At 65.5% G+C, this 26,513-nt stretch overlaps 2 protein-coding genes across 2 annotated transcripts; both read right to left on the reverse strand.

Annotated features, from left to right (window-relative positions):
• Positions 1-15: 15 nt before the first annotated feature.
• On the reverse strand, positions 16-13,715 carry LOC128899682 (ryanodine receptor 1-like; the record flags this gene model as incomplete). Its single annotated transcript, XM_054179353.1, has 9 exons — positions 13,613-13,715; positions 8,060-8,286; positions 7,105-7,226; positions 5,471-5,520; positions 5,281-5,341; positions 4,537-4,775; positions 2,831-2,912; positions 1,680-1,810; positions 16-143 (listed from the first exon to the last, which is right to left on the reverse strand). Coding segments are annotated over exons 1-9 (1,143 nt in total), but the record flags the coding sequence as incomplete, so codon positions are not given.
• A 5-nt stretch (positions 13,716-13,720) lies between these two features.
• Positions 13,721-26,348, reverse strand: LOC128899683 (ryanodine receptor 1-like; the record flags this gene model as incomplete). The annotated part of the gene is made up of 16 exons (XM_054179354.1): positions 13,721-13,802; positions 14,299-14,422; positions 15,149-15,224; positions 15,310-15,387; positions 15,506-15,646; positions 16,749-16,838; positions 17,468-17,546; positions 18,714-18,877; positions 19,750-19,890; positions 19,986-20,076; positions 21,212-21,432; positions 22,353-22,522; positions 23,047-23,167; positions 23,687-23,798; positions 24,986-25,175; positions 26,213-26,348. Coding segments are annotated over 16 exons (2,016 nt in total), but the record flags the coding sequence as incomplete, so codon positions are not given.
• Positions 26,349-26,513: the final 165 nt, after the last annotated feature.

Genomic DNA, 26,513 nt, shown 5'->3' on the forward strand with positions numbered 1-26,513 from the left:
CATGGGCAGGGCCACCTCGATGACGTGCGGCATCTCCGTGTAGCGAGCCCCCGACTCCGCCAGCCCCCCGATGGTCCCCATCAGCCCCTCCAGCTCCGGGATGTCCGGGCACAGCTCCTCCACCCGGCCCGGCAGGCCCAGGACTGCGGGCAGCGGCGGGAGGGGAGAGGGGAGAGGGAGAGAGGGAATGGAGGGAAGAGAGGGAATGGAGGGGGGAGAGGGAATGGAGAGGAGAGAGGGAATGGAGGGGGGAGAGGGAATGGAGGGGGGAGAGGGAATGGAGGGGGGAGAGGGAATGGAGGGGGGAGAGGGAATGGAGGGGGGAGAGGGAATGGAGGGAGGGATGGGGGGAGGGAGGGAGGGATGGGGGGAGGGAGGGAGGGGAGAAGGGGAGAAAGAGGGAGAGAAGAGATGGAGGGGGCAGAGGGGATGGAGGGAGAGAAGGGAGGGAGAGGGAGGGGACGGAGGAAGAGGCGAGAGGCAGTAGAGGGGATGGAGGGAGAGAGGGGAGGGAGAGAGGGGAGGGAGAGAGGGGAGGGAGGGAGAGAGGGGAGGGAGGGAGGAAGAGAGGGGAGGGAGGGAGGAAGAGAGGGGAGGGAGGGAGGAAGAGAGGGGAGGGAGGGAGGGGAGGGAGAGAGGGGAGGGAGAGAGGGGAGGGAGAGAGGGGAGGGAGAGAGGGAGGAAAAGGTGAGAGAGGGTAGAGGGGATGGAGGGAGAGAGGGTAGAGGGGATGGAGGGAGAGAGGGGAAGGAGGGAGGGGAGGGAGGAAGAGGTGAGAGGGAGAGAGGGGAGGGAGAGAGGGGAGGGAGAGAGGGGAGGGAGAGAGGGAGAGGGAGGGAGAAGGGAGGGAGAGAGGGAGAAGGGAGGGAGAAGGGAGAGAGAGAGGGAGGGAGAGAGGGAGGGAGAGAGAGAGAGGGAGGGAGAGAGGGAGAGGGAGGGAGAAGGGAGGGAGAGAGGGAGGGAGGAAGGGAGAGGGAGGGAGAAGGGAGGGAGAGAGGGAGAGGGAGGGAGAAGGGAGGGAGAGAGGGAGAGGGAGGGAGAAGGGAGGGAGAAGGGAGGGAGAAGGGAGGGAGAAGGGAGGGAGAAGGGAGGGAGAAGGGAGGGAGAAGGGAGGGAGAAGGGAGGGAGAAGGGAGGGAGAGAGGGGAGGGAGGAAGAGAGGGGGAGAGAGAGAGGGAGGGGGAGGGAGAAGGGAGTGAGGAAGAGGTGAGAAGGGGTAGAGGAGATGGAGGAAGAGGAGGGAGGGAGAGAGGGAGGGGAGGAAGGAGGGAGGGAGGGAAAAGAAAGAAGGCAGGGAGTGGGTAGAGGAGATGGAGGGAGAGAAGGGAGGGAGGGAGAGGGAGGGGAGGAAGGGAGGGAGGAGGAAGGAGGAAGGAGGGAGGAAGAGGTGAGAGGGGGGAGAGGGGATGGAAGGAGAGAAGGGAGAGAGGATGGAGGGAGAGAGAGGAGAGGAGAGAGAAGGGAGAGAGGGGAGGGAGGGCATGGAAAGGGGCAGAGGGGAGAGAAGGGAGAGCAGGGAGAGGGCATAGAGGGCACAGGATGGGGGGTGAGGAGGAGACCCCCACGAGGAGACCCCCAGTGGCCCAGGGAGGACCCCGGAAGCCCTGGGGCGGGGCACAGGGTGGGGTGAGCACCTTTGGGAGGGGGGGAGGGGTGGGGGAGAGTGGGGGGGAGACTCACTGGCACGCTCCCGGGGGGACTTGGTGCTGTAGACCGAGCAGGGGTTGAAGTGGTTGAGCTGCGGCTCCAGGAAGGCCACAGGCATGGCGGCCGCCAGCCGCGCCAGGCACTCCCCCAGCGCCGGCCGCTGCCTGCGGGCACAGCCACGGCCACCAGGGGTCACCAGAGAGCCCCTCCGAGGGGCAGGGGGCGGGGAAAGGGGGAGGGGGGGGACAGGGGGCGGGGTTAGGGTTAGACACTCCCCCAGCGCCGGCCGCTGCCTGCGGGCACAGCCACGGCCGCCAGGGGTCACCAGAGAGCCCCCCCGAGGGGCAGGGGGCGGGGAAAGGGGGAGGGGGGGACAGGGGGCGGGGTTAGGGTTAGACACTCCCCCAGCGCCGGCCGCTGCCTGCGGGCACAGCCACGGCCGCCAGGGGTCACCAGAGAGCCCCTCCGAGGGGCAGGGGGCAGGGAAAGGGGAAGGGGGCGGGGCAAATGGGGAAGGGGGCGGGGCAAAGGGGAAGGGGGCGGGGCAAAGGGGAAGGGGGCGGAACCCCGGGGAAACACCCCAAAACGCCTCCTGGAGAGCCTAAAAGACCTCAGGGGGAGCCCAAAAGACCTCCTGGAGACCCTAAAAGACCTTCTGGAGACCCCAAAAGACCTCAAGGAGAGCCCCAAAGACCTCCTGGAGACCCTAAAAGACCTCCTGGAGACCCCAAAAGACCTCAAGGAGAGCCCCAAAGACCTCCTGGAGACCCTAAAAGACCTCCTGGAGACCCCAAAAGACCTCAAGGAGAGCCCCAAAGACCTCCTGGAGACCCTAAAAGACCTTCTGGAGACCCCAAAAGACCTCAAGGAGAGCCCCAAAGACCTCCTGGAGACCCTAAAAGACCTTCTGGAGACCCCAAAAGACCTCAAGGAGAGCCCCAAAGACCTCCTGGAGACCCTAAAAGACCTCCTGGAGAGCCCCAAAGACCTCCTGGAGACCCCAAAAGACCTCCTGGAGACCCCAAAAGACCTCCTGGAGACCCCAAAAGACCTCCTGGAGACCCCAAAAGGCCTCCTGGAGAGCCCCAAACACCTCCTAGAACCTCTTGGTTCCTCCTGGAGCCCCAAGGTGTCCTCCCCTCCTTGTGTCCCCCCCCCGGTGTTGTCCCCCCCTGGCCACCAACCTCTCCACGTAGGGGTTGCGAGTGGTGCCCAGGGAGTAGATGCTGCAGAGGATTCGGTAGCAGGAGACCTGCACATCGTCCACTGGGGGGCGACAAGGGGACGGTTGGTGGCCCCAAAGTATCCCCAAGGAGTCCTCAAAGTATCCCCAAGGTGGCTCCGAAGTATCCCCAAGGAGTCCTCAAAGTATCCCCAAGGTGGCTCCAAAGTATCCCCAAGGTGGCTCCAAAGTATCCCCAAGGTGGCCCCAAAGTATCCCCAAGGAGTCCTCAAAGTATCCCCAAGGTGGCTCCAAAGTGTCCCCAAGGAGTCCTCAAAGTATCCCCAAGGTGGCCCCAAAGTGTCCCCAAGGAGTCCTCAAAGTATCCCCAAGGTGGCCCCAAAGTATCCCCAAGGAGTCCTCAAAGTATCCCCAAGGTGGCCCCAAAGTATCCCCAAGGAGTCCTCAAAGTATCCCCAAGGTGGCCCCAAAGTATCCCCAAGGAGTCCTCAAAGTATCCCCAAGGTGGCTCCAAAGTATCCCCAAGGAGTCCTCAAGGTATCCCCAAGGTGGCTCCAAAGTATCCCCAAGGAGTCCTCAAAGTGTCCCCAAGGTGGCCCCCAAAGAGTCCTCAAAGTGTCCCCAAAGAGTCCTCAAAGTGTCCCCAAGGTGGCCCCAAAGTGTCCCCACCCTCTCCCCACCTTATCCCCACCCTCTCCCCACCCTCTCCCCACCTTATCCCCACCCTCTCCCCCACCCTCTCCCCACCTTATCCCCACCCTCTCCCCCACCCTCTCCCCAACTTATCCCCACCCTCTCCCCACCCTCTCCCCACCCTCTCCCCATCCTCCTCCCACCTTCTCCCCATCCTCTCCCCACCCTCTCCCCACTTTATCCCTACTCTCTCTCCCTATTCTCTCCCCACCCTCTCCCCACCCTCTCCCCACCCTCTCCCCAACTTATCCCCACCCTCTCCCCACCCTCTCCCCAACTTATCCCCACCCTCTCCCCACCTTATCCCCACCCTCTCTCCCACCCTCTCCCCAACTTACCCCCACCCTCTCCCCACCCTCTCCCCACCTTATCCCCACCCTCTCCCCACCTTATCCCCACCCTCTCCCCACCCTCTCCCCACCTTATCCCCACCCTCTCCCCAACTTATCCCCACCCTCTCCCCCACCTTATCCCCACCCTCTCCCCCACCCTCTCCCCACCTTATCCCCACCCTCTCCCCCACCCTCTCCCCACCTTATCCCCACCCTCTCCCCCACCCTCTCCCCACCTTATCCCCACCCTCTCCCCCACCCTCTCCCCAACTTATCCCCACCCTCTCCCCCACCTTATCCCCACCCTCTCCCCCACCCTCTCCCCACCTTATCCCCACCCTCTCCCCCACCCTCTCCCCACCTTATCCCCACCCTCTCCCCAACTTATCCCCACCCTCTCCCCACCTTATCCCCAACTTATCCCCACCCTCTCCCCACCCTCTCCCCACCTTATCCCCACCCTCTCCCCCACCCTCTCCCCAACTTATCCCCACCCTCTCCCCCACCCTCTCCCCAACTTATCCCCACCCTCTCCCCACCCTCTCCCCAACTTATCCCCACCCTCTCCCCACCTTATCCCCACCCTCTCCCCCACCCTCTCCCCAACTTACCCCCACCCTCTCCCCCACCCTCTCCCCACTTTATCCCCACCCTCTCCCCCACCCTCTCCCCTCCCGCTCACGGATGACGTCGTCGCCGAAGCCGTGCTGGGCCAGGTGCTCGAAGAGGGAGGTGAGGACGGGCAGCAGGGCCAGGGTGGTGTAGTTGATGTTCTGGGCCACTCCTTTCACCTGGGTCCTGCTCTGGGTCACCTTCCCCAGCTTCAGGTTCTCCACCATCTTCTCGATGTCCTCCGAGGCGCTCTCGAAGAAGGACCTCAGCCCGGCCTTGACGATCTCTGGCCCGGACTTCATCACGGTCCTGAGGGGCACAGCGGGGCAGGGGACATGGGGACAGGGCTACCAGGCAGGGGACAGGGCTACCAGGCAGGGGACAGGGCCACCAGGCATGGGACATGGGGACAGGGGACAAGGACCTCAGCCCGGCCTTGACGATCTCTGGCCCGGACTTCATCACGGTCCTGAGGGGCACAGTGGGGCAGGGGACATGGGGACAGGGCTACCAGGCAGGGGACAGGGCTACCAGGCAGGGGACAGGGCCACCAGGCAGGGGACAGGGCCACCAGGCAGGGGACAGGGCTACCAGGTATGGGACAGGGCCACCAGGTATGGGACATGGCCACCAGACATGGGATATGGCCAGCAGGTATGGGACAAGGACCTCAGCCCAGTGGTGACCCCAGGGGTGGTGACCCCGGGGTGGTGTCCCCAGGGTTGGTGATGACCCCAGGGGTGGTGTCCCCAGGGTTGGTGACCCCAGGGGTGGTGACCCCAGGGGTGGTGACCCCAGGGCCCCAGGGTCCCACCTGGCATCCAGGGAGCGAGCCAGGATGTGCAGGCAGTTGACCACTGCTGGGGCATCGGTGCCTGGAGGAGGGAAGAGAGAGAGGGGAGTTGGGGGGGGAGGGGGAGGACAGGGCCACAGCAAGGGGGAGGGTCAGATGCCACCAAGGCCACCAAGGCCACCAAGGCCACCCCTGTGGGCTGTCCCCTTACCGAAGAGGGAGACGCGGTGGCGGACCAGGGCTGCCAGCTTGCAGAAGAGGCTGAGGGGGAGAGAGGGACAAGGAGAGGGTCAAGGAGGGGGACAAGGAGAGGGACAAGGAGAGGGACAAGGAGGGGGAACAAGGAGAGGGACCAAGGAGAGGGACCAAGGAGGGGGACAAAGAGGGGGACAAAGAGGGGGACAAAGAGGGGGACAAAGAGGGGGACAAGGAGGGGGACAAGGAGGGGGAACAAGGAGAGGGACAAAGAGAGGGAACAAGGAGAGGGACAAGGAGGGGGACAAGGAGGGGGACAAGGAGGGGGACAAAGAGGGGGACAAAGAGGGGGAACAAAGAGAGGGGGAACAAAGAGAGGGGGAACAAAGAGAGGGGGAACAAAGAGAGGGGGAACAAAGAGAGGGGGAACAAAGAGAGGGGGAACAAAGAGAGGGGGGACAAAGAGAGGGGGGACAAGGAGGGGGAACAAGGAGAGGGAACAAGGAGAGGGAACAAGGAGAGGGAACAAGGAGAGGGAACAAGGAGAGGGGACAAGGAGAGGGGACAAAGAGGGGGACAAAGAGGGGGACAAAGAGGGGGACAAGGAGGGGGACAAAGAGAGGGACAAGGAGAGGGACAAGGAGAGGGACAAGGAGAGGGACAAGGAGGGGGACAAGGAGGGGGACAAGGAGAGGGAACAAGGAGAGGGACAAGGAGAGGGACAAGGAGGGGGACAAGGAGGGGGACAAGGAGGGGGACAAGGAGGGGGACAAGGAGGGGGACAAGGAGAGGGTCAAGGAGAGGGACAAGGAGAGGGACAAAGAGAGGGACAAGGAGAGGGAACAAGGAGAGGGACAAAGAGGGGGACAAAGAGGGGGACAAAGAGGGGGACAAAGAGGGGGAACAAAGAGAGGGACAAGGAGGGGGACAAGGAGGGGGACAAGGAGGGGGACAAGGAGGGGGACAAGGAGAGGGGACAAGGAGAGGGAACAAGGAGAGGGACAAAGAGAGGGGACAAAGAGAGGGGACAAAGAGAGGGACAAGGAGAGGGACAAAGAGGGGGACAAAGAGGGGGACAAAGAGGGGGACAAAGAGGGGGACAAAGAGGGGGACAAAGAGAGGGACAAGGAGAGGGACAAAGAGAGGGAACAAGGAGAGGGAACAAGGAGAGGGACAAAGAGGGGGACAAGGAGGGGGACAAGGAGGGGGACAAGGAGGGGGACAAGGAGGGGGACAAAGAGAGGGACAAGGAGAGGGAACAAGGAGAGGGACAAAGAGGGGGAACAAAGAGAGGGGGAACAAAGAGAGGGACAAGGAGGGGGACAAGGAGGGGGACAAGGAGGGGGACAAGGAGGGAGGGAGTAGGAGGTCCAGGTGTGGAGCTGCAGGGATGGAGGTGCAGGGATGGAGTAGGAGCTCCAGGGATGGGGATGGAGCTCCAGGGGTGGGGTTGGAGTTCCAAGGAGGGGGTAGGAGCTTCAGGGATGGAGATGGAGCTCCAGGGAGGGAGTTGGACCTCCAGAGATGGAGTTGGAGCTCCAGGGATGGGGTTGGAGCTCCAGGGATGGGGCTGGAGGGGCAAGGAGCTCCCGGCTGAGGTTCTGGAGGTCCCCCCAGGAGCAAGGAGGAGGAGCTGGGGGGGTCCCTGACCTGGTGATCATCTCCTTCTCCTTGTTGGAAGCGTGGCCACCGCTGCCCAGCACCTTGGCCGGGGTGGAGAGGAAGTAGAGGCAGTGGTTGTGGAAGTATTGGTTGATGAGGGGCAGCAGGATCTGGGGAGGGGGCAGGAGGAAGCTCTGAGCAACCTCTGAGGAGCTTCTGAGGAACCTCTGAGCAACCTCTAAGGAACTCCAGAGGAACCTCTGAGGAGCTTCTGAGGAACCTCTAAGGAACCTCTAAGGAGCTTCTGAGGAGCCCCAGAGGAACCTCTGAGGAGCTTCTGAGGAACCTCAGAGGAACTCCTGAGGAGCTTCTGAGGAGCCTCTGAGGAACTCCTGAGGAACCCCAGAGGAACTCCTGAGGAACCCCAGAGGAACTCCTGAGGAGCTTCTGAGGAACTCCTGAGGAGCTTCTGAGGAACCTCAGAGCAACCTCTGAGGAACTCCAGAGGAACCCCTGAGGAGCTTCTGAGGAACCCCTGAGAAGCTTCTGAGGAACCCCAGAGGAACCTCTGAGGAACTCCTGAGGAGCTTCTGAGGAAGCTCTGAGCAACCTCTGAGGAACTCCTGAGGAGCTTCTGAGGAAGCTCTGAGCAACCTCTGAGGAACTCCTGAGGAGCTTCTGAGGAAGCTCTGAGCAACCTCTGAGGATCCTCTCAGGAGCTTCTGAGGAACCCCTGAGGAACCTCTGAGGAAGCTCTAAGGAACCTCTGAGCAACCTCTGAGAAACCTCTGGGGAACTCCTGAGGAGCTTCTGAGGAACCTCTGAGGAACTCTGAGGAACCCCTGAGGACCTTGAGGGATCTCCCCCCGCTCCCCACCCCTTCCTCCCCTCCTTGGGACCCCAACCAGCCCCTGCAGACCCCCCCCCCCCCCAGCCCAGGGGGGGACCCTCCCCAAGCCCCTGGGGGAGCCCCCTGGGGAGTTGTCCTCTCCCCACTCCTGACCTTGGCGAAGAATTTGATCTCCTGCTCGTGGGGAGACTTCTCCACCCGGCCGCTGCTCACCACAGCCTCTGCAGGGGGGCAGGGGGGGTCAGCAGGGGGGCCCAGGGGCACCTCAAGGGGGTTCAGGGGGGGCTCAGGGGGGATCTTGAGGGGTTCAAGGGGCTTCAAGGTGGATCTCAAGGGCTTCAAGGGGGTCTCAAGGGGGATCTCAAGGGCTTCAAGGGGGTCTGAGGGTGGAGGGAGGATCTCGAGGTGGATCTCAGGGGGTTCAGGGGGGTCTCAGGGCGGCTCTCAGGGGGCTCAGGGCTCTCAGGGTGGCTCTCAGGGGGCTCAGGGCTCTCAGGGTGGCTCTCAGGGCTCTCAGGGTGGCTCTCAGGGGGCTCAGGGCTCTCAGGGTGGCTCTCAGGGTGGCTCCCAGGGGGCTCAGGGCTCTCAGGGTGGCTCTCAGGGTGGCTCTCAGGGGGCTCAGGGCTCTCAGGGTGGCTCTCAGGGCGGATCTCAGGGGGCTCAGGGTGGCTCTCAGGGGGCTCAGGGCTCTCAGGGTGGCTCTCAGGGGGCTCAGGGCTCTCAGGGTGGATCTCAGGGGGCTCAGGGGGCTCAGGGTGGCTCTCAGGGCTCTCAGGGGGCTCAGGGTGGCTCTCAGGGGGCTCAGGGCTCTCAGGGTGGCTCTCAGGGGGCTCAGGGCTCTCAGGGTGGCTCTCAGGGTGGATCTCAGGGGGCTCAGGGTGGCTCTCAGGGCTCTCAGGGCTCTCAGGGCGGCTCTCAGGGGGCTCAGGGCTCTCAGGGTGGCTCTCAGGGTGGATCTCAGGGGGCTCAGGGCTCTCAGGGGGCTCAGGGTGGCTCAGGGCTCTCAGGGTGGCTCTCAGGGCTCTCAGGGCTCTCAGGGTGGATCTCAGGGGGCTCAGGGCTCTCAGGGTGGCTCTCAGGGTGGATCTCAGGGCTCTCAGGGTGGCTCTCAGGGGGCTCAGGGCTCTCAGGGTGGCTCTCAGGGTGGATCTCAGGGCTCTCAGGGGGCTCAGGGCTCTCAGGGTGGCTCTCAGGGGGCTCAGGGCAGCTCTCAGGGGGCTCAGGGCTCTCAGGGTGGCTCTCAGGGGGCTCAGGGCTCTCAGGGTGGCTCTCAGGGTGGATCTCAGGGGGCTCAGGGCTCTCAGGGTGGCTCTCAGGGTGGCTCCCAGGGGGCTCAGGGCTCTCAGGGTGGATCTCAGGGGGCTCAGGGTGGCTCTCAGGGGGCTCAGGGTGGCTCTCAGGGGGCTCAGGGCTCTCAGGGTGGCTCTCAGGGCGGCTCTCAGGGGGCTCAGGGCTCTCAGGGTGGCTCTCAGGGGGCTCAGGGCTCTCAGGGTGGCTCTCAGGGGGCTCAGGGCTCTCAGGGTGGATCTCAGGGCTCTCAGGGTGGCTCTCAGGGTGGATCTCAGGGGGCTCAGGGCTCTCAGGGCGGCTCTCAGGGGGCTCAGGGCTCTCAGGGTGGCTCTCAGGGGGCTCAGGGCTCTCAGGGTGGCTCTCAGGGTGGATCTCAGGGTGGCTCTCAGGGGGCTCAGGGCTCTCAGGGTGGCTCTCAGGGGGCTCAGGGCTCTCAAGGTGGCTCTCAGGGGGCTCAGGGCTCTCAGGGTGGCTCTCAGGGGGCTCAGGGCTCTCAGGGTGGATCTCAGGGGGCTCAGGGCTCTCAGGGTGGATCTCAGGGGGCTCAGGGCTCTCAGGGTGGCTCTCAGGGGGCTCAGGGCTCTCAGGGGGCTCAGGGCTCTCAGGGTGGCTCTCAGGGTGGCTCTCAGGGGGCTCAGGGCTCTCAGGGTGGCTCTCAGGGGGCTCAGGGCTCTCAGGGTGGCTCTCAGGGGGCTCAGGGCTCTCAGGGTGGCTCTCAGGGGGCTCAGGGCTCTCAGGGGGCTCAGGGTGGCTCTCGGGGGCTCAGGGCTCTCAGGGTGGCTCTCAGGGGGCTCAGGGCTCTCAGGGGGCTCAGGGCTCTCAGGGTGGCTCTCAGGGGGCTCAGGGCTCTCAGGGTGGCTCCCAGGGGGCTCAGGGCTCTCAGGGCGGCTCTCAGGGGGCTCAGGGCTCTCAGGGTGGCTCTCAGGGTGGCTCTCAGGGGGCTCAGGGCTCTCAGGGGGCTCCCAGGGGGCTCAGGGCTCTCAGGGTGGATCTCAGGGGGCTCAGGGCTCTCAGGGTGGATCTCAGGGGGCTCAGGGTGGCTCTCAGGGGGCTCAGGGCTCTCAGGGTGGCTCTCAGGGGGCTCCCAGGGGGCTCAGGGCTCTCAGGGTGGCTCTCAGGGGGCTCAGGGCGGCTCTCAGGGTGGATCTCAGGGGGCTCAGGGCTCTCAGGGTGGCTCTCAGGGTGGATCTCAGGGCTCTCAGGGTGGCTCTCAGGGGGCTCAGGGCTCTCAGGGCGGCTCTCAGGGGGCTCAGGGCTCTCAGGGTGGCTCTCAGGGGGCTCAGGGCTCTCAGGGTGGCTCTCAGGTGGCTCTCAGGGGCTCAAGGCGGCTCTCAGGGGGCTCAGGGCTCTCAGGGTGGCTCTCAGGGGGCTCAGGGCTCTCAGGGGGCTCAGGGCTCTCAGGGTGGCTCTCAGGGTGGCTCTCAGGGGGCTCAGGGCTCTCAGGGTGGATCTCAGGGGGCTCAGGGCTCTCAGGGGGCTCCCAGGGGGCTCAGGGCTCTCAGGGGGCTCCCAGGGGGCTCAGGGCTCTCAGGGTGGCTCTCAGGGTGGCTCTCAGGGCTCTCAGGGTGGCTCTCAGGGGGCTCAGGGCTCTCAGGGTGGCTCTCAGGGGGCTCAGGGCTCTCAGGGTGGATCTCAGGGGCTCAGGGCTCTCAGGGTGGCTCTCAGGGGGCTCAGGGCTCTCAGGGGGCTCAGGGCTCTCAGGGGGCTCCCAGGGGGCTCAGGGCTCTCAGGGGGCTCAGGGCTCTCAGGGTGGCTCTCAGGGTGGCTCTCAGGGGGCTCAGGGCTCTCAGGGTGGCTCTCAGGGGCTCAGGGCTCTCAGGGTGGATCTCAGGGGGCTCAGGGCTCTCAGGGTGGCTCTCAGGGTGGATCTCAGGGCTCTCAGGGTGGCTCTCAGGGGGCTCAGGGCGGCTCTCAGGGCGGCTCTCAGGGGGCTCAGGGCTCTCAGGGTGGCTCTCAGGGTGGCTCAGGGCTCTCAGGGTGGCTCTCAGGGGGCTCAGGGCTCTCAGGGTGGCTCTCAGGGGGCTCAGGGCTCTCAGGGGGCTCAGGGCTCTCAGGGTGGCTCCCAGGGGGCTCAGGGCTCTCAGGGTGGCTCCCAGGGGGCTCAGGGCTCTCAGGGTGGATCTCAGGGGGCTCAGGGTGGCTCTCAGGGGGCTCAGGGTGGCTCTCAGGGGGCTCAGGGCTCTCAGGGTGGCTCCCAGGGTGGATCTCAGGGCTCTCAGGGTGGCTCTCAGGGTGGCTCTCAGGGTGGATCTCAGGGGGCTCAGGGCTCTCAGGGTGGCTCTCAGGGTGGCTCTCAGGGGGCTCAGGGCTCTCAGGGTGGCTCTCAGGGGGCTCAGGGCTCTCAGGGTGGCTCTCAGGGGGCTCAGGGCTCTCAGGGTGGATCTCAGGGGGCTCAGGATCTCAGGGTGGCTCTCAGGGGGCTCAGGGCTCTCAGGGTGGCTCTCAGGGGGCTCAGGGCTCTCAGGGTGGCTCTCAGGGTGGCTCTCAGGGGGCTCAGGGCTCTCAGGGTGGCTCTCAGGGGGCTCAGGGCTCTCAGGGGGCTCCCAGGGGGCTCAGGGCTCTCAGGATGGCTCTCAGGGCTCTCAGGGTGGCTCTCAGGGCTCTCAGGGTGGCTCTCAGGGCGGCTCTCAGGGGCTCAGGGCTCTCAGGGTGGCTCTCAGGGTGGCTCTCAGGGGGCTCAGGGCTCTCAGGGTGGCTCTCAGGGGGCTCAGGGCTCTCAGGGTGGCTCTCAGGGTGGCTCTCAGGGTGGCTCTCAGGGCTCTCAGGGCTCTCAGGGGGCTCCCAGGGGGCTCAGGGCTCTCAGGGTGGCTCTCAGGGGGCTCAGGGCGGCTCTCAGGGTGGATCTCAGGGGGCTCAGGGCTCTCAGGGTGGCTCTCAGGGGGCTCAGGGCTCTCAGGGGGCTCCCAGGGGGCTCAGGGCTCTCAGGGTGGCTCTCAGGGGGCTCAGGGCTCTCAGGGTGGATCTCAGGGGGCTCAGGGTGGCTCAGGGCTCTCAGGGTGGATCTCAGGGGGCTCAGGGCTCTCAGGGGGCTCAGGGCTCTCAGGGTGGCTCTCAGGGGGCTCAGGGCTCTCAGGGTGGCTCTCAGGGGGCTCAGGGCTCTCAGGGGGCTCAGGGCTCTCAGGGTGGATCTCAGGGGGCTCAGGGCTCTCAGGGGGCTCCCAGGGGGCTCAGGGCTCTCAGGGTGGCTCTCAGGGTGGATCTCAGGGTGGATCTCAGGGGGTTCAGGGCTCTCAGGGTGGCTCTCAGGGGGCTCAGGGCTCTCAGGGGGCTCAGGGCTCTCAGGGTGGCTCTCAGGGCTCTCAGGGTGGCTCTCAGGGGGCTCAGGGCTCTCAGGGGGCTCAGGGCTCTCAGGGTGGCTCCCAGGGGGCTCAGGGCTCTCAGGGTGGCTCTCAGGGGGCTCAGGGCTCTCAGGGTGGCTCTCAGGGGGCTCAGGGCTCTCAGGGTGGATCTCAGGGGGCTCAGGGTGGCTCTCAGGGGGCTCAGGGTGGCTCTCAGGGGGCTCAGGGTGGCTCTCAGGGGGCTCAGGGCTCTCAGGGTGGCTCTCAGGGCGGCTCTCAGGGGGCTCAGGGCTCTCAGGGTGGCTCTCAGGGTGGCTCCCAGGGGGCTCAGGGCTCTCAGGGTGGCTCTCAGGGGGCTCAGGGCGGCTCTCAGGGTGGATCTCAGGGGGCTCAGGGCTCTCAGGGTGGCTCTCAGGGGGCTCAGGGCTCTCAGGGGGCTCCCAGGGGGCTCAGGGCTCTCAGGGTGGCTCTCAGGGTGGCTCTCAGGGGGTTCAAGGCGGCTCTCACGGTGGCTCTCAGGGTGGCTCTCAGGGGGCTCAGGGCTCTCAGGGTGGCTCTCAGGGGGTTCAGGGCTCTCAGGGTGGCTCTCAGGGGGTTCAGGGCTCTCAGGGTGGCTCTCAGGGGGTTCAGGGCTCTCAGGGTGGCTCTCAGGGGGTTCAGGGCTCTCAGGGTGGATCTCAGGGGGCTCAGGGCTCTCAGGGTGGCTCTCAGGGGGCTCAGGGCTCTCAGGGTGGCTCTCAGGGGGCTCAGGGCTCTCAGGGTGGCTCCCAGGGGGCTCAGGGCTCTCAGGGTGGCTCTCAGGGTGGATCTCAGGGCTCTCAGGGTGGCTCTCAGGGTGGCTCTCAGGGGGCTCAGGGCTCTCAGGGGGCTCTCAGGGGGCTCAGGGCTCTCAGGGTGGATCTCAGGGGGCTCAGGGTGGCTCTCAGGGCTCTCAGGGTGGCTCTCAGGGGGCTCAGGGCTCTCAGGGCGGCTCTCAGGGGGCTCAGGGCTCTCAGGGTGGCTCTCAGGGTGGCTCTCAGGGGGCTCAGGGCTCTCAGGGTGGCTCTCAGGGTGGATCTCAGGGGGCTCAGGGCTCTCAGGGTGGCTCTCAGGGGGCTGCCAGGGGGCTCAGGAGGGGGTGTGGGGCAGCAGGAGGCACCCAGGTGGGCGATGAACTCCTGGCTGATGTCCATCCACTTGAGCAGCTGCTGCAGGAAGCCGTAGGCGAAGCGCTTCTCGATGGAGGAGGTGTCCAGCTCCATGTCCTTCAGCCCCCTGCGGCCCCCCCCGGGCTCAGCACCGGCCCCCAGCACCGCCCCCAGACCCCCAGCCGGCGCCCACAGCCTCCCCTGCGGCCCAAACCCCTCCCAGAAGCCCCCAGCCCAAACCCCTCCAGGGTGCCCCCAGCCCAACCCCCTCCCAGATGCCCCCAACCCAACCTCCTCCCAGATGCCCCCAGCCCAAACCCCTCCAGGGTGCCCCCAGCCCAACCCCCTCCCAGATGCCCCCAACCCAACCTCCTCCCAGATGCCCCCAACCCAACCCCCTCCAGGGTGCCCCCAGCTCAAACCCCTCCCAGATGCCCCCAACCCAACCCCCTCCAGGGTGCCCCCAGCTGTGCCAGGCTGCCCCCAGCCCAAACCCCTCCAGGGTGCCCTTAACCCACCCCAGATGCCTCCACCCCAGCCCCATCCAGGGTGCCCCCAGCTGTGCCAGGGTGCCCCCAACTCAAACCCCTCCTAGAAGCCCCCAACCCAAGCCCATCCAGGGTGCCCCCAGCTGTGCCAGGGTGCCCCCAGCCGTGCCAGGCTGCCCCCAGCCGTGCCAGGCTGCCCCCTCCCCCACCTGGTGACTGCATAGCCGTTGAGCTGCAGGAACTTGAGGAGCTCCTGAGCCTTCTCCCTGTCCCTGGCCTTCTCCTTGGCCGTCAGGGTGTCGTAGGGGACCAGCAGGGGGTGGGAGCCCCCCCCTGGGAGCCACCAACCAGCACCCAGGGGTGGTGGGGAGGGGGGAGAGGAGGAGCCGAGGGAGAGGAGGAGCAAAGGGAGAGGAGAAGGTGAGAGGAGGAGAACCCAAGGGAGGAGGAGGAGGAGAGGAGAGCCCAAGGGGGAGGAGAACCCAGAGAGGAAGAGGAGAGGAGAACCCAAGGGGAGAGGAGGAGGAGAACCCAAGGGGAGAGGAGGAGCAAAGGGAGAGGAGAAGCCAAGGGGAGAGGAGAAGCCAAGGGGAGAGGAGGAGGAGAGGAGAAGCCAAGGGGAGAGGAGGAGGAGAGGAGAAGCCAAGGGGAGAGGAGGAGGAGAGGAGAAGCCAAAGGGAGAGGAGGAGGAGAGGAGAAGCCAAAGGGAGAGGAGGAGGAGAGGAGAAGCCAAAGGGAGAGGAGAACCCAAGGGGGAGAAGGAGGAGAGGAGAAGCAAAGGGAGAGGACAACCCAAGGGGGAGAAGAACCAAAGGGAGAGAAGGAGGAGAGGAGAACCCAAAGGGAGAGGAGAACCCAAAGGGAGAGAAGGAGAGGAGAACCCAAGGGGGAGCACCCATGAGGGAAGGGAGAAGCAGAAGGGCCACCCATGGGTGGTGTGGTGGCAGAGGAGCACCCAGAGAGGCCAAGGCCAGGCCCAGGAGGTGGTGGTGGGCACTGGGGGGAGGGAAGGGGAAGGAAGGGGAGGGATGGTGGTGGTGGCCCCCTGGAGCTCCTCACCCTTGGCCTCCAGCTCCAGCTTCTTCTTGCGCCCCCAGGTGTTGTGGTAGTTCTCTGCCAGCTGCTCTGCCATGGCCTGGAGGGGGACCCCAGGAGGTGGCAGCTCAGGGAGGGGGGCTCCAGGGCCGTGGGGAGAGGGCCACAGGGCAGAGAGGCCTCACCTGAAGCTCCCTGGACAGAGTCACCCCCGAGAGGTCCACGGGCTGGGGGCTGTAGCCCTGGCTCGGGTCGTAGGTGGCCTGGAGAGGACAGAAAGGAGGAGGAGGAGGAGGAAGAGGAGGAGGAGGAAGCTCGTGGAAGGGGGTGGGGGGTGGCAACCTCCTGGCATCTCCCCAGGACCCCCTGGGAGGTCCTTACCTGGGCAGACTGGGAGATCTTGCGAGCCTTCCTCTTCTCCACCTTCTCCTCCTCCCCCTCCCGAGCCTTCTCCACCATCCACTCCCAGGCCAGCATCGCCTTCAGGGACTCCTTGATTGGCCACCGGTAGATCTCCTTGTCCTGGGCAGGGGGCGGCCAGGGGGGGCTCAGGAGGAGCTCAGGGAGCTCCAGGGGCTGAGGGAGAGCTCAGGGAGCCTGAGGGAGCTCCAGGGGCTGAGGGGGAGCTCCAGGGGCTGAGGGGGAGCTCAGGGAGCCTGAGGGAGCTCCAGGGGCTGAGGGGGAGCTCAGGGAGCCTGAGGGAGCTCCAGGGGCTGAGGGGGAGCTCCAGGGTCTGAGGGATCTCAGTGGGGTTCAGTAGGAGCTCAGGGAAGCTGAGGGAGCTCCAGGGGCTGAGGGGGAGCTCCAGGGGCTGAGGGGGAGCTCAGGGAGCCTCAGGGAGCTCCAGGGGCTGAGGGGGAGCTCAGGGAGCCTGAGGGAGCTCCAGGGGCTGAGGGGGAGCTCCAGGGTCTGAGGGATCTCAGTGGGGTTCAGTAGGAGCTCAGGGAAGCTGAGGGAGCTCCAGGGGCTGAGGAGGAGCTCCAGGGGCTGAGGGGGAGCTCCAGGGGCTGAGGGATCTCAGTGGGGTTCAGTAGGAGCTCAGGGAGACTCAGGGAGCTCCAGGGGCTGAGGGGGAGCTCAGGGAGCCTCAGGGAGCTCCAGGGGCTGAGGGGGAGCTCAGGGAGCCTGAGGGAGCTCCAGGGGCTGAGGGATCTCAGTGGGGTTCAGTAGGAGCTCAGGGAAGCTGAGGGAGCTCCAGGGGTTAAGGAGGAGCTCAGGGAGCCTGAGGGATCTCAGTGGGGTTCAGTAGGAGCTCAGAGAGCCTGAGGGAGCTCCAGGGGCTGAGGGAGAGCTCAGGGAGCCTCAGGGAGCTCCAGGGGCTGAGGGATCTCAGTGGGGTTGAGGAGGAGCTCAGGGAGGCTGAGGGAGCTCCAGGAGCTGAGAGGGAGCTCAGGGAGCCTCAGGGAGCTCCAGGGGCTGAGAGGGAGCTCAGGGAGCCTGAGGGAGCTCCAGGGGCTGAGGGATCTCAGTGGGGTTGAGGAGGAGCTCAGGGAGCCTCAGGAGGACCTCAAGGAGGTTGCAGGCCAGGGCTGGGCTTGGGGGTGGCTCTAGGCAGGGCTGGAAGTGCCCAGCTGGGGCTGGGGCTGGGGCTGGGGGGGTCCCAGCTCGGTGCCCCCCACTGTACCTTCTCAGAGAAGGTCTTGTAGGGCCTCAGCATGGGATGGGTCTTGGCCTCTTCATCCACAGCCTCCCCGAAGGTCCAATTGTTCTGGATCTGCCCAGGGAGGCAGGGGGAGAGCAGCTCAGGGCCTGGGGGGCCTCGGGGGGGTGCTGGGGAGGATCTGAGTGGGGTGAGGAGGACCTCAGGGGGGGTTGGGGAGGATCTGAGTGGGGTTGGGGAAGACCTCAGGGGGGTGAGGAGGACCTCAGGGGGGGTTGGGGAGGATCTGAGTGGGGTTGGGGAAGACCTCAGGGGGGTGAGGAGGACCTCAGGGGGGGTTGGGGAGGATCTGAGTGGGGTGAGGAGGAGCTCAGGGGGGTGAGGAGGAGCTCAGGGGGGTGAGGAGGACATCAGGGGGGGCTGGGGAGGATCTGAGTGGGGTGAGGAGGACCTCAGGGGGGTGAAGAGGACCTCAGCGGGGCTGGGGAGGACCTCAGTGGGGCTGAGGTGGACATCAGGGGGGGCTGAGGTGGACATCAGCGGGGGCCAAGGTGGACATCAGGGAGGGTTGAGGAGCATGAGTGGTGCCCAGGGGCTGTTAGCCAGGGGCTGGTGGTGCCCAGGGGGGGTGGTGGTGCCCAGGGCAGGGGGGTGGTGGTGCCCAGGGCAGGGGGGTGGTGGTGCCCGGGGGGGGGTGGGTGCCAGGCTGGGGATGCCCAGGGGAGGGGCCTGGTGCCACCCACCTTGTCGAATGCCCACTTCTCGTGGGTGTACTCTGCATACTTGTTGATGAAGCCATCCAGCTTCTCAGGGATGATGACGCTGAGGAGGAGGAGGAGGAAGCTCAGGAGGGGGGAGGAGGAAGCCCAGGGAGGTTCCAGGGGGAACAGGAAGGAGGAAACTCAGGAGGGGGGGAGGAGGAAGCTCAGGAGGGGGAAGGAGGAAGCTCAGGAGGGGGAAGGAGGAAGCTCAGGAGGGGGAAGGAGGAAGCTCAGGAGGGGGAAGGAGGAAGCTCAGGAGGGGGAAGGAGGAAGCAGGAAACTCAGGAGGGGGGAGGAGGAAGGAGCAAGTTCAGGGGGGGAAGCCCAGGGAGGATCCAGAGGGGAAGGAGGAGGAGGAAGCTCAGGAGGGGAAGCCCAGGGAGGGATGAGGAAGCTGAGGAGGGGGGAGGAGGAAGGAGGAAGCTCAGGAGGGGAAGCCCAGGGAGGGATGAGGAAGCTGAGGAGGGGGGAGGAGGAAGGGGGAAGCTCAGGAGGGGAAGCCCAGGGAGGGAGGAGGAAGCTGAGGAGGGGGGAGGAGGAAAGAGGAAGTGCAGGAGGGGAAGCCCAGGGAGGATCCAGAGGGGAAGGAGGAAGCTCAGGAGAGAAAGCCCAGGGAGGGAGGAGGAAGCTCAGGACGGGGGAGGAGGAAGGGGGAAGCTCAGGAGGGGAAGCCCAGGGAGGGGGAAGGAAGCCCAGGGAGGGAGGAGGAGGAAGGATGAAGCTCAGGAGGGGAAGCCCAGGGAGGGAGGAGGAAGCTCAGGAGGGGAAGCCCAGGGAGGGGGAAGGAAGCTCAGGAGGGGAAGCCCAGGGAGGGAGGAGGAAGCTCAGGAGGGGAAGCCCAGGGAGGGAGGAGGAAGCTCAGGAGGGGAAGCCCAGGGAGGGAGGAGGAAGCTCAGGAGGGGAAGCCCAGGAAGGGAGGAGGAAGCTCAGGAGGGGAAGCCCAGGGAGGAAGGATGAAGCTCAGGAGGGGAAGCCCAGGGAGGGGGAAGGAAGCTCAGGAGGGAAGCCCAGGGAGGGGGAAGGAAGCTCAGGAGGGGAAGCCCAGGGAGGGGGAAGGAAGGAGGGGGAAGCCCAGGGAGGACCCAGGTGGGATAGAGGAGGCAAGAAGCAGCTCGGGAGGGGGAATCCCGGGGCGGAGCCATCCCGGGGGGCTGGGGGAGGGAGGGGGAAGCTCCGGGGGGCGGGCCGGGGGAGGCTCCGGGGGGCGGGCCGGGGGCGGGGGCTTTACTTGAGGGTCTCCACGGGCTTGGGGTCGAAGTTGCCCTCGGCGTCGACCGAGGCTTTCTTCTCGGTCTTGGAGGAGAAGCTGGCGTCGACGTAGTCGGGGGGCAGGGCGCCGGCGATGGCGCAGAGGCAGGGCATGGCCAGCCGGTACAGCTCCGCCTCGAAGCGCTGCGCCGCGGGGCAGCAGGCGGCTCGGCGCCGGCTCCTCCCCGCCCGGCCCCGGCCCCGGCCCCGGCCCCGGCCCCGGCCCCGCGCTGCCCGCCCGCGGCTTCGGCGGCACCGTCCCTTCCCCCCTCCCCACCGGCTCTCCCCAGCTGCGTCCTCTGTCGGCTTCTTCACACCGCCGCTGCTATCTCCATCTCCTCCTCCACCACCTCCTTCCCACCTTCTCCACCATCTCCTCCACCACTTCCACCATCTCCACCTCCTTCCAACCATCTCCACCTCCACCATCTCCATCTCCACCTCCTTCCCACCTTCTCCACCATCTCCACCTCCTTCCCACCATCTTCACCTCCACCTCCATCTCCACCTCCTTCCCACCTTCCCCACCATCTTCATCTCCACCTCCTTCCCACCTTCCCCACCATCTTCATCTCCACCTCCTTCCCACCTTCTCCACTTCCATCTCCACCATCTCCATCTCCACCTCCATCTCCATCTCCACCTCCTTCCCACCTTCTCCTCCATCTCCACCTCCTCCATCTCCATCTCCATCTCCTTCCAACCATCTCCATCTCCACCTCCTTCCCACCTTCTCCACTACCTCCACCTCCTTCCCACCTTCTCCACCACCTCCATCTCCATCTCCACCTCCATCTCCATCTCCACCTCCTTCCCACCTTCTCCACTACCTCCACCTCCTTCCCACCTTCTCCACCATCTCCATCTCCATCTCCACCTCCTTCCCACCTTCTCCTCCATCTCCCCCTCCACCATCTCCCCCTCCACCATCTCCCCCTCCACCATCTCCCCCTCCACCATCTCCCCCTCCACCATCTCCCCTCCCAGCCCCTTCCCCCCTGCCCCCAGCTGCCCACCTTGTGGGCCAGGGACTCGAAGATGCCCCAGAAGAGCTTCCTGCTGAGGTGCAGCTCCTCCTCGGAGCTGACGCCGTGGTTGGGCCAGCCGCTGGGCAGGCAGTAGTACTTCCAGCAGCGCTCGTAGTGATTGGTCAGCAGCTGCAGGGGGGGGGTGGGGGTGGGCCTCAGCCAATGGGAGGGGGCTGGGCCAGGGCCAGGGGCGCCCCCTGGTGGCCCTCCCCCGGGGCACTGACCTTGAGAGGCATCTTGGCGAACTCGTTCAGGATGGGGACGTCGAAGACCAGGCGGCGCAGGAGGTGCTGCAGCATGGAGGGGCGAATGTAGCTGGGGGGAGGGAGGGGAGGGGGGAGGGGAGATGATTAATTAACTGGTTAATTAGCTCCTTCATTAGCTCCTTCACCAATGAAGCCAGCCATGAACCAACCGGGGCCTTAAGGGGGAGCTAAGGGCTGCCCAGGGGGGGTCTGGGGGCATGAGGAGAGGGTCTGGGGGGTCTCAAGGGGGGATTAAAGGGCATTAAAGGGGTACCAAGGGGGATTAAAAGGTATTAAAGGGGTACCAAGGGGGATTAAGAGGTATTAAAGGGGTACCAAGGGGGGCATTAAGAGGTATTAAAGGGCACCAAGGGGCATTAAGGAGGTACCAAGGGGGCATTAAGAGGTATTAAAGGGGTTCCGAGGGGCATCAGGGTGTATTAAGGGGTACCAAGGAGTATGAAGATGTATTAAAGGGGTACCAAGGGAGGTATTAGGGGGCATTAAGAGGTATTAAGTGGCAGCAAGGGGTACCAAGGGGCATTAGGAGGTATAAAGGAGGCATTAGGGGTCATTAAGAGGTATTAAAGGGGTACCAAGGGGGCATTAAGGGGTATTAAAGGGGCACCAAAGGGGCATTAAGAGGTATTAAGGGGGCACTAGGGGGCATTAAGAGGTATTAAAGGGCACCAAGGGGCATTAAGGAGGTACCAAGGGGGCATTAAGAGGTATTAAAGGGGTTCCGAGGGGCATCAGGGTGTATTAAGGGGTACCAAGGAGTATGAAGATGTATTAAAGGGGTACCAAGGGAGGTATTAGGGGGCATTAAGAGGTATTAAGTGGCAGCAAGGGGTACCAAGGGGCATTAGGAGGTATAAAGGAGGCATTAGGGGTCATTAAGAGGTATTAAAGGGGTACCAAGGGGGCATTAAGGGGTATTAAAGGGGCACCAAAGGGGCATTAAGAGGTATTAAGGGGGCACTAGGGGGCATTAAGAGGTATTAAAGGAGCACCAAGGGGGCATTAAGGAGGTATTGAAGGAGTACCAAGGAGTATTAAAGGGTATGAAAGGGGAACCAGGGGGCATTAAGGGGTACCAAGGGGGCATTAAGGAGGTACCAAGGCACACCCAGGGCCATTAAGGGGGCAAGGCACGGAGGAGGGCACTGAGGGGGGCAGCGGGGTGGGGAGGGGCTGCCACCCACCGGCAGAGGGCCATGAGGCACTCCTCGATGACGTCCCTCTGGGCCTTGGTGAGGGACCTGCCCCTGGAGAGCCTGTAGATGGTGTGCAGCATGGAGTCCACCATGATGGCCCTGTGCTGGCTGCCGGCGAAGAGCGGAGCGCACTTGGTGATCAGCGGCAGCACCGCCTGGCACAGGTAGCGGTTCAGCGCCAGCGCCATCTCCGTGGTGCTGAAGGTGGCCTGGGGGGGCAGAGGGAGCAGGAGGATGAGGAGGAGGAGGAGGAGGAAAGTTGGGTAGGAGGTCGTGGTGAGGGGCGAGGAGGAGGAGAAGGAGGAGAAAGGTTGAGGGCCAGAGCCCTCTCCATGGTACTGAAGGTGGCCTGGGGGGGGAGGAGGAGGGGGAGGAGGAGGGGGAGGAGGAGGGGGAGGAGGAGGGGGAGGAGGAGGGGGAGGAGGAGGGGGAGGAGGAGGGGGAGGAGGAGGGGGAGGGGAAGAAGAAAGGTTGAGGGCCAGAGCCCTCTCCGTGGTGCTGAAGGTGGCCTGGGGGACGAGGAGGAGAAAGGTTGGGCAGGAGATCATGGAGAGGGGCAAGGAGAAGGAGATGGAGGAGGAGGAGGAGAAAGGTTGAGGGCCAGGGCTCTCTCCGTGGTGCTGAAGGTGGCCTGGGGGGAGAGAGGGAGGAGAAGGAGAGAAGGAGAGAAGGAGAGAAGGAGAGAAGGAGAGAAGGAGAGAAGGAGAGAAGGAGAGAAGGAGAGAAGGAGAGAAGGAGAGAAGGAGAGAAGGAGAGAAGGAGAGAAGGAGGGAGATAGAGGCCAGAGCTCTCTCCGTGGTGCTGAAGGTGGCCTGGGGGGAGAGAGGGAGGAGAAGGAGAGAAGGAGAGAAGGAGAGAAGGAGAGAAGGAGAGAAGGAGAGAAGGAGAGAAGGAGAGAAGGAGAGAAGGAGAGAAGGAGAGAAGGAGAGAAGGAGAGAAGGAGAGAAGGAGAGAAGGAGGGAGATAGAGACCAGAGCTCTCTCCGTGGTGCTGAAGGTGGCTGGGCAGGAGGTTGTGGTGAGGGGTGAGGAGGAGGAGGAGGAGGGGGAGGACGAGCTGCTTCTGGTGGTCCCCATCCCAACCTCCAGGCTGTGGGCAGCCCCCGGCGCCCCCCGGGCCCCTTGCTCACCGTGTCCAGGGAGGCAGCAGCCCTCATGTCGGGCAGGAAGCCGACCTCCAGCACGTGGAGGAGGAACTCCTGGCTCTCCACGCCGTAGACCCGGTCCAGGAAGAGGACCATGGGGGCCTTGTGCTCGGGCACGAAGCTGGCAGCCATCCGCGGCTCCACCACGCTGCCATCTGCGGGCACAGGGCACCCAGGGGGTCCTCCCTGCCCGCCACTGCCTGCCCTGCCCCCCTGCTCTCCTCCAGCCCCAGCCCCTCCAGGACCTTCTCCTCCATCCCCAACCCCTCCAGGCCCCTCAAGCTTGGTGCCCTCCATGCCAACCCCCAACCCCAGCCCCACCCCAGCCCTTCCCAGGTGCCCACCAGGATGCCCTCCAGGCCCCTCGAGCTTAGTGCCCTCCATGCCAACCCCAGCCCCACCCCAGCCCTTCCCAGGTGCCCACCAGGATGCCCTCCAGGCCCCTCGAGCTTAGTGCCCTCCATGCCAACCCCAGCCCCACCCCAGCCCTTCCCAGGTGCCCACCAGGATGCCCTCCAGGCCCCTCAAGCTTAGTGCCCTCCATGCCAACCCCAGCCCCACCCCAGCCCTTCCCAGGTGCCCACCAGGATTGCCCTCCAGGCCCCTCAGGCTTGGTGCCCTCCATGCCACCACCACCTCCCTACCACCCTCCCCCCTGCCAGCCTGCCCAGGTGCCCACCTTTGCCCAGGGTTGGGATCTGGAGGGGGAGGCTGATGATGCCAACCAGGTCGTCCAGGGGCACCAGGGAGCGGAGGATGGCTCTGATCCGCAGGGCTTCGCCTTTGCCCGCCTGGATCAGCTGGGGAGGGGGCACCAGAGGTGGCACCTCGAGGTGGGGCCTGCTCCAGGCCCACCTCTGCCACCAGGGGTGCCCTCCCCAGCCCTGCTGCCCCTCCCCTGCTGGTGCCAGCCCAGCCCTCATCAGCATCCCTAGGGCAGGAGGGCACCAGAGGTGGCACCACCACCACCTCCACCCCCAGTGGTGCCCTCCCTGCTGGTGCCAGCCCAGCCCTTATCAGTATCCCTAAGGCAGGAGGGCACCAGAGGTGGCACCACCACTGCTTGCAGCCCCAGTGGTGCCCTCCCTGCTGGTGCCAGCCCAGCCCTTATCAGCATCCCTAGGGCAGGAGGGCACCAGAGGTGGCACCACCACCGCCTCCACCCCCAGTGGTGCCCTCCCTGCTGGTGCCAGCCCAGCCCTCATCAGCATCCCTAGGGCAGGAGGGCACCAGAGGTGGCACCGCCACCGCCTGCAGCCCCCGTGGTGCCCTCCCCAGCCCCTCTGGGCTGCCCCTGGGGGTGCCAGGCTGGCACTCACGTGCATCTCGGGGGCACAGCGCCCCAGCAGGTCGATGAGGGCAGCGTAGAAGGAGATGATGGCGTTGCCCAGGTGCACTCTGCCCTCCTCGGGGGGCTCCTCCGGGCCGAAGCTGCCGGCGGGGGGCAGGGGAGAGGGCAGGGGAGAGAGGGCAGAGAGGGAATCAGCGTGGGGGGCATCATGAGGGCACCATGAGGGCACCAAGGGGATACTATGGGGACACCATGAGGACACGAAGGGGACACTGTGGGGATACCATGAGGATACCATAGAGACACCAAGGGGATACCATGGGGATACTATGGGGACACCATGGGGACGCCAGGGGGAATACCAAGGGGACACTAAAGGGATACTATGGGGACACCAAGGGGATACCAAGGGGACACCAAGGGGATACTATGGAGATACCAAGGGGACACTAAAGGGATACTATGGGGATACCATGGGGACACCAAGGGGACACTGTGAGGATACCATGGAGAAACCAAGGGGACACTAAAGGGATACTATGGGGACACCATGGGGATACTATGGGGGAATACCAAGGGGACACTAAAGGGATACTATGGGGACACCAAGGGGATACCAAGGGGACACCAAGGGGATACTATGGAGATACCAAGGGGACACTAAAGGGATACTATGGGGACACCATGGGGATACTATGGGGGAATACCAAGGGGACACTAAAGGGATACTATGGGGACACCAAGGGGACACCAAGGGGACACCAAGGGGATACTATGGAGATACCAAGGGGACACTAAAGGGATACTATGGGGATACCATGGGGACACCAAGGGGACACTGTGAGGATACCATGGAGAAACCAAGGGGATACCAAGGGGATAACATGAGGACACTAGGGGGACACCAAGGGGATACTATAAGGATACCTTGAGGATACTAAAGGGATACCATGGGGACACCATGGGGACACCAGGGGGACCCTAGGGGGACACCAGGGGGACACTAAAGGGGACACCAGGGGGATACCAAGGGGATAACATGAGGACACTAGGGGGACACCAAGGGGACACTGTGGGGACACCAAGGGGATACTAGAAGGATACCTTGGGGACACTAAAGGGACACCATGGGGACACCATGGGGACACCGTGGGGACACCGTGGGGACCCTAGGGGGACACCAGGGGGACACCAGGGGGACACCAGGGGGACACTAAAGGGGACACCAGGGGGATACCAAGGGGATACCAGGGGGACACTAAAGGGATACCGTGGGGACACCAAGGGGACACCACCCCACCCCCCTCTCCCCAGCCCCCCTACTCACAGGTCCCTGCGGCGGGGGTCCCTGCGCAGGGTGGGGCCGTCGCGGGCGGGGTCCTGGGCGATGCTGAGGGCCTCCTGGATGGCTGCCAGCAGCCCACTGCCCCCCTCCCCCCGCAGGGCAGGCCCGAAGCACTCCGGCCGCCGGATCAGCAGCCGCACCACCACGTTGGCGTTCTCCTCCACGCTCTCCCCTGGGCACAGCACCGGGGCCAGCTCAGCAGGGGCACCGGCACGGCGGGGGGAGACCAGCAGGGAGCCCAGGAGGGGGAAGGAGGGACCGCCAGGGAGCCCGGGAGGGGGAGGAGAGACCCCCAGGGAGCCCGGGAGGGGGAGGAGGGACCCCCAGGGAGCCCGGGAGGGGGAGGAGGGACCGCCAGGGAGCCCGGGAGGGGGAGGAGAGACCGCCAGGGAGCCCGGGAGGGGGAGGAGAGACCGCCAGGGAGCCCGGGAGGGGGAGGAGGGACCCCCAGGGAGCCCAGGAGGGGAAGGAGGGACCGCCAGGGAGCCCGGGAGGGGAAGGAGGGACCCCCAGGGAGCCCGGGAGGGGAAGGAGGGACCCCCAGGGAGCCCGGGAGGGGAAGGAGGGACCCCCAGGGAGCCCGGGAGGGGAAGGAGGGACCGCCAGGGAGCCCGGGAGGGGGAGGAGGGACCCCCAGGGAGCCCGGGAGGGGGAGGAGGGACCCCCAGGGAGCCCGGGAGGGGGAGGAGGGACCCCCAGGGAGCCCGGGAGGGGGAAGAGGGAGGGGGAAGGAGGGAGGGGGAAGGAGGGAGGGGGAGAAGGGAGGGGGAGAAGGGAGGGGGAGAAGGGAGGGGGAGAAGGGAGGGGGAGAAGGGAGGGGGAAGGAGGGAGGGGGAGAAGGGAGGGGGAGAAGGGAGGGGGAGAAGGGAGGGGGAGAAGGGAGGGGGAGAAGGGAGGGGGAGAAGGGAGGGGGAGAAGGGAGGGGGAAGGAGGGAGGGGGAAGGAGGGAGGGGGAAGGAGGGAGGGGGAGAAGGGAGGGAGAGAAGGGAGGGAGAGAAGGGAGGGGGAGAAGGGAGGGGGAGAAGGGAGGGGGAGAAGGGAGGGGGAGAAGGAGTGTCAGGGGAGCGGACAAGGAGGGGAGAGGGAGGGGAAAGGAGTGTCAGGGAGGAGACAGGGAGGGGAGAGGGGCCTCGGGGTGGGGAGAGGGGCCTCAGGGAGGGGAGAGGGAGCCTCAGTGTGGGGAGAGGGTCGGGGGGAGGGGGCAGGCACCGTTGACGAAGACGGCGAAGCGCAGGAAGTCGAGGTAGCGCTCCCCCCCGCAGGGGTTCCAGCCCAGGTCTGGGTAGCCCTTGGCCAGCAGCATTGGGCAGCTCTGCAGGCCACAGCTGGCCAGGTAGGTGACCACCTGCCCCGGGGGGGGGACACACACACCCCGAGGTTGGGGAGGGCCAGGTGGCCCCCCCCGGGGTGGGGGGAGAGGGGAGGAGGCGGCAGGGAAGCTGCCCGGGGTGGGGAGAGGGAAAGGACCTAGGGAGGACCTGGGGGGCCCCAAAGGGGACCTGGGGGGCCC

This window comes from Dryobates pubescens, unplaced genomic scaffold (assembly GCF_014839835.1).
Source record: "Dryobates pubescens isolate bDryPub1 unplaced genomic scaffold, bDryPub1.pri scaffold_137_arrow_ctg1, whole genome shotgun sequence".
Classification (NCBI taxonomy): domain Eukaryota; kingdom Metazoa; phylum Chordata; class Aves; order Piciformes; family Picidae; genus Dryobates; species Dryobates pubescens.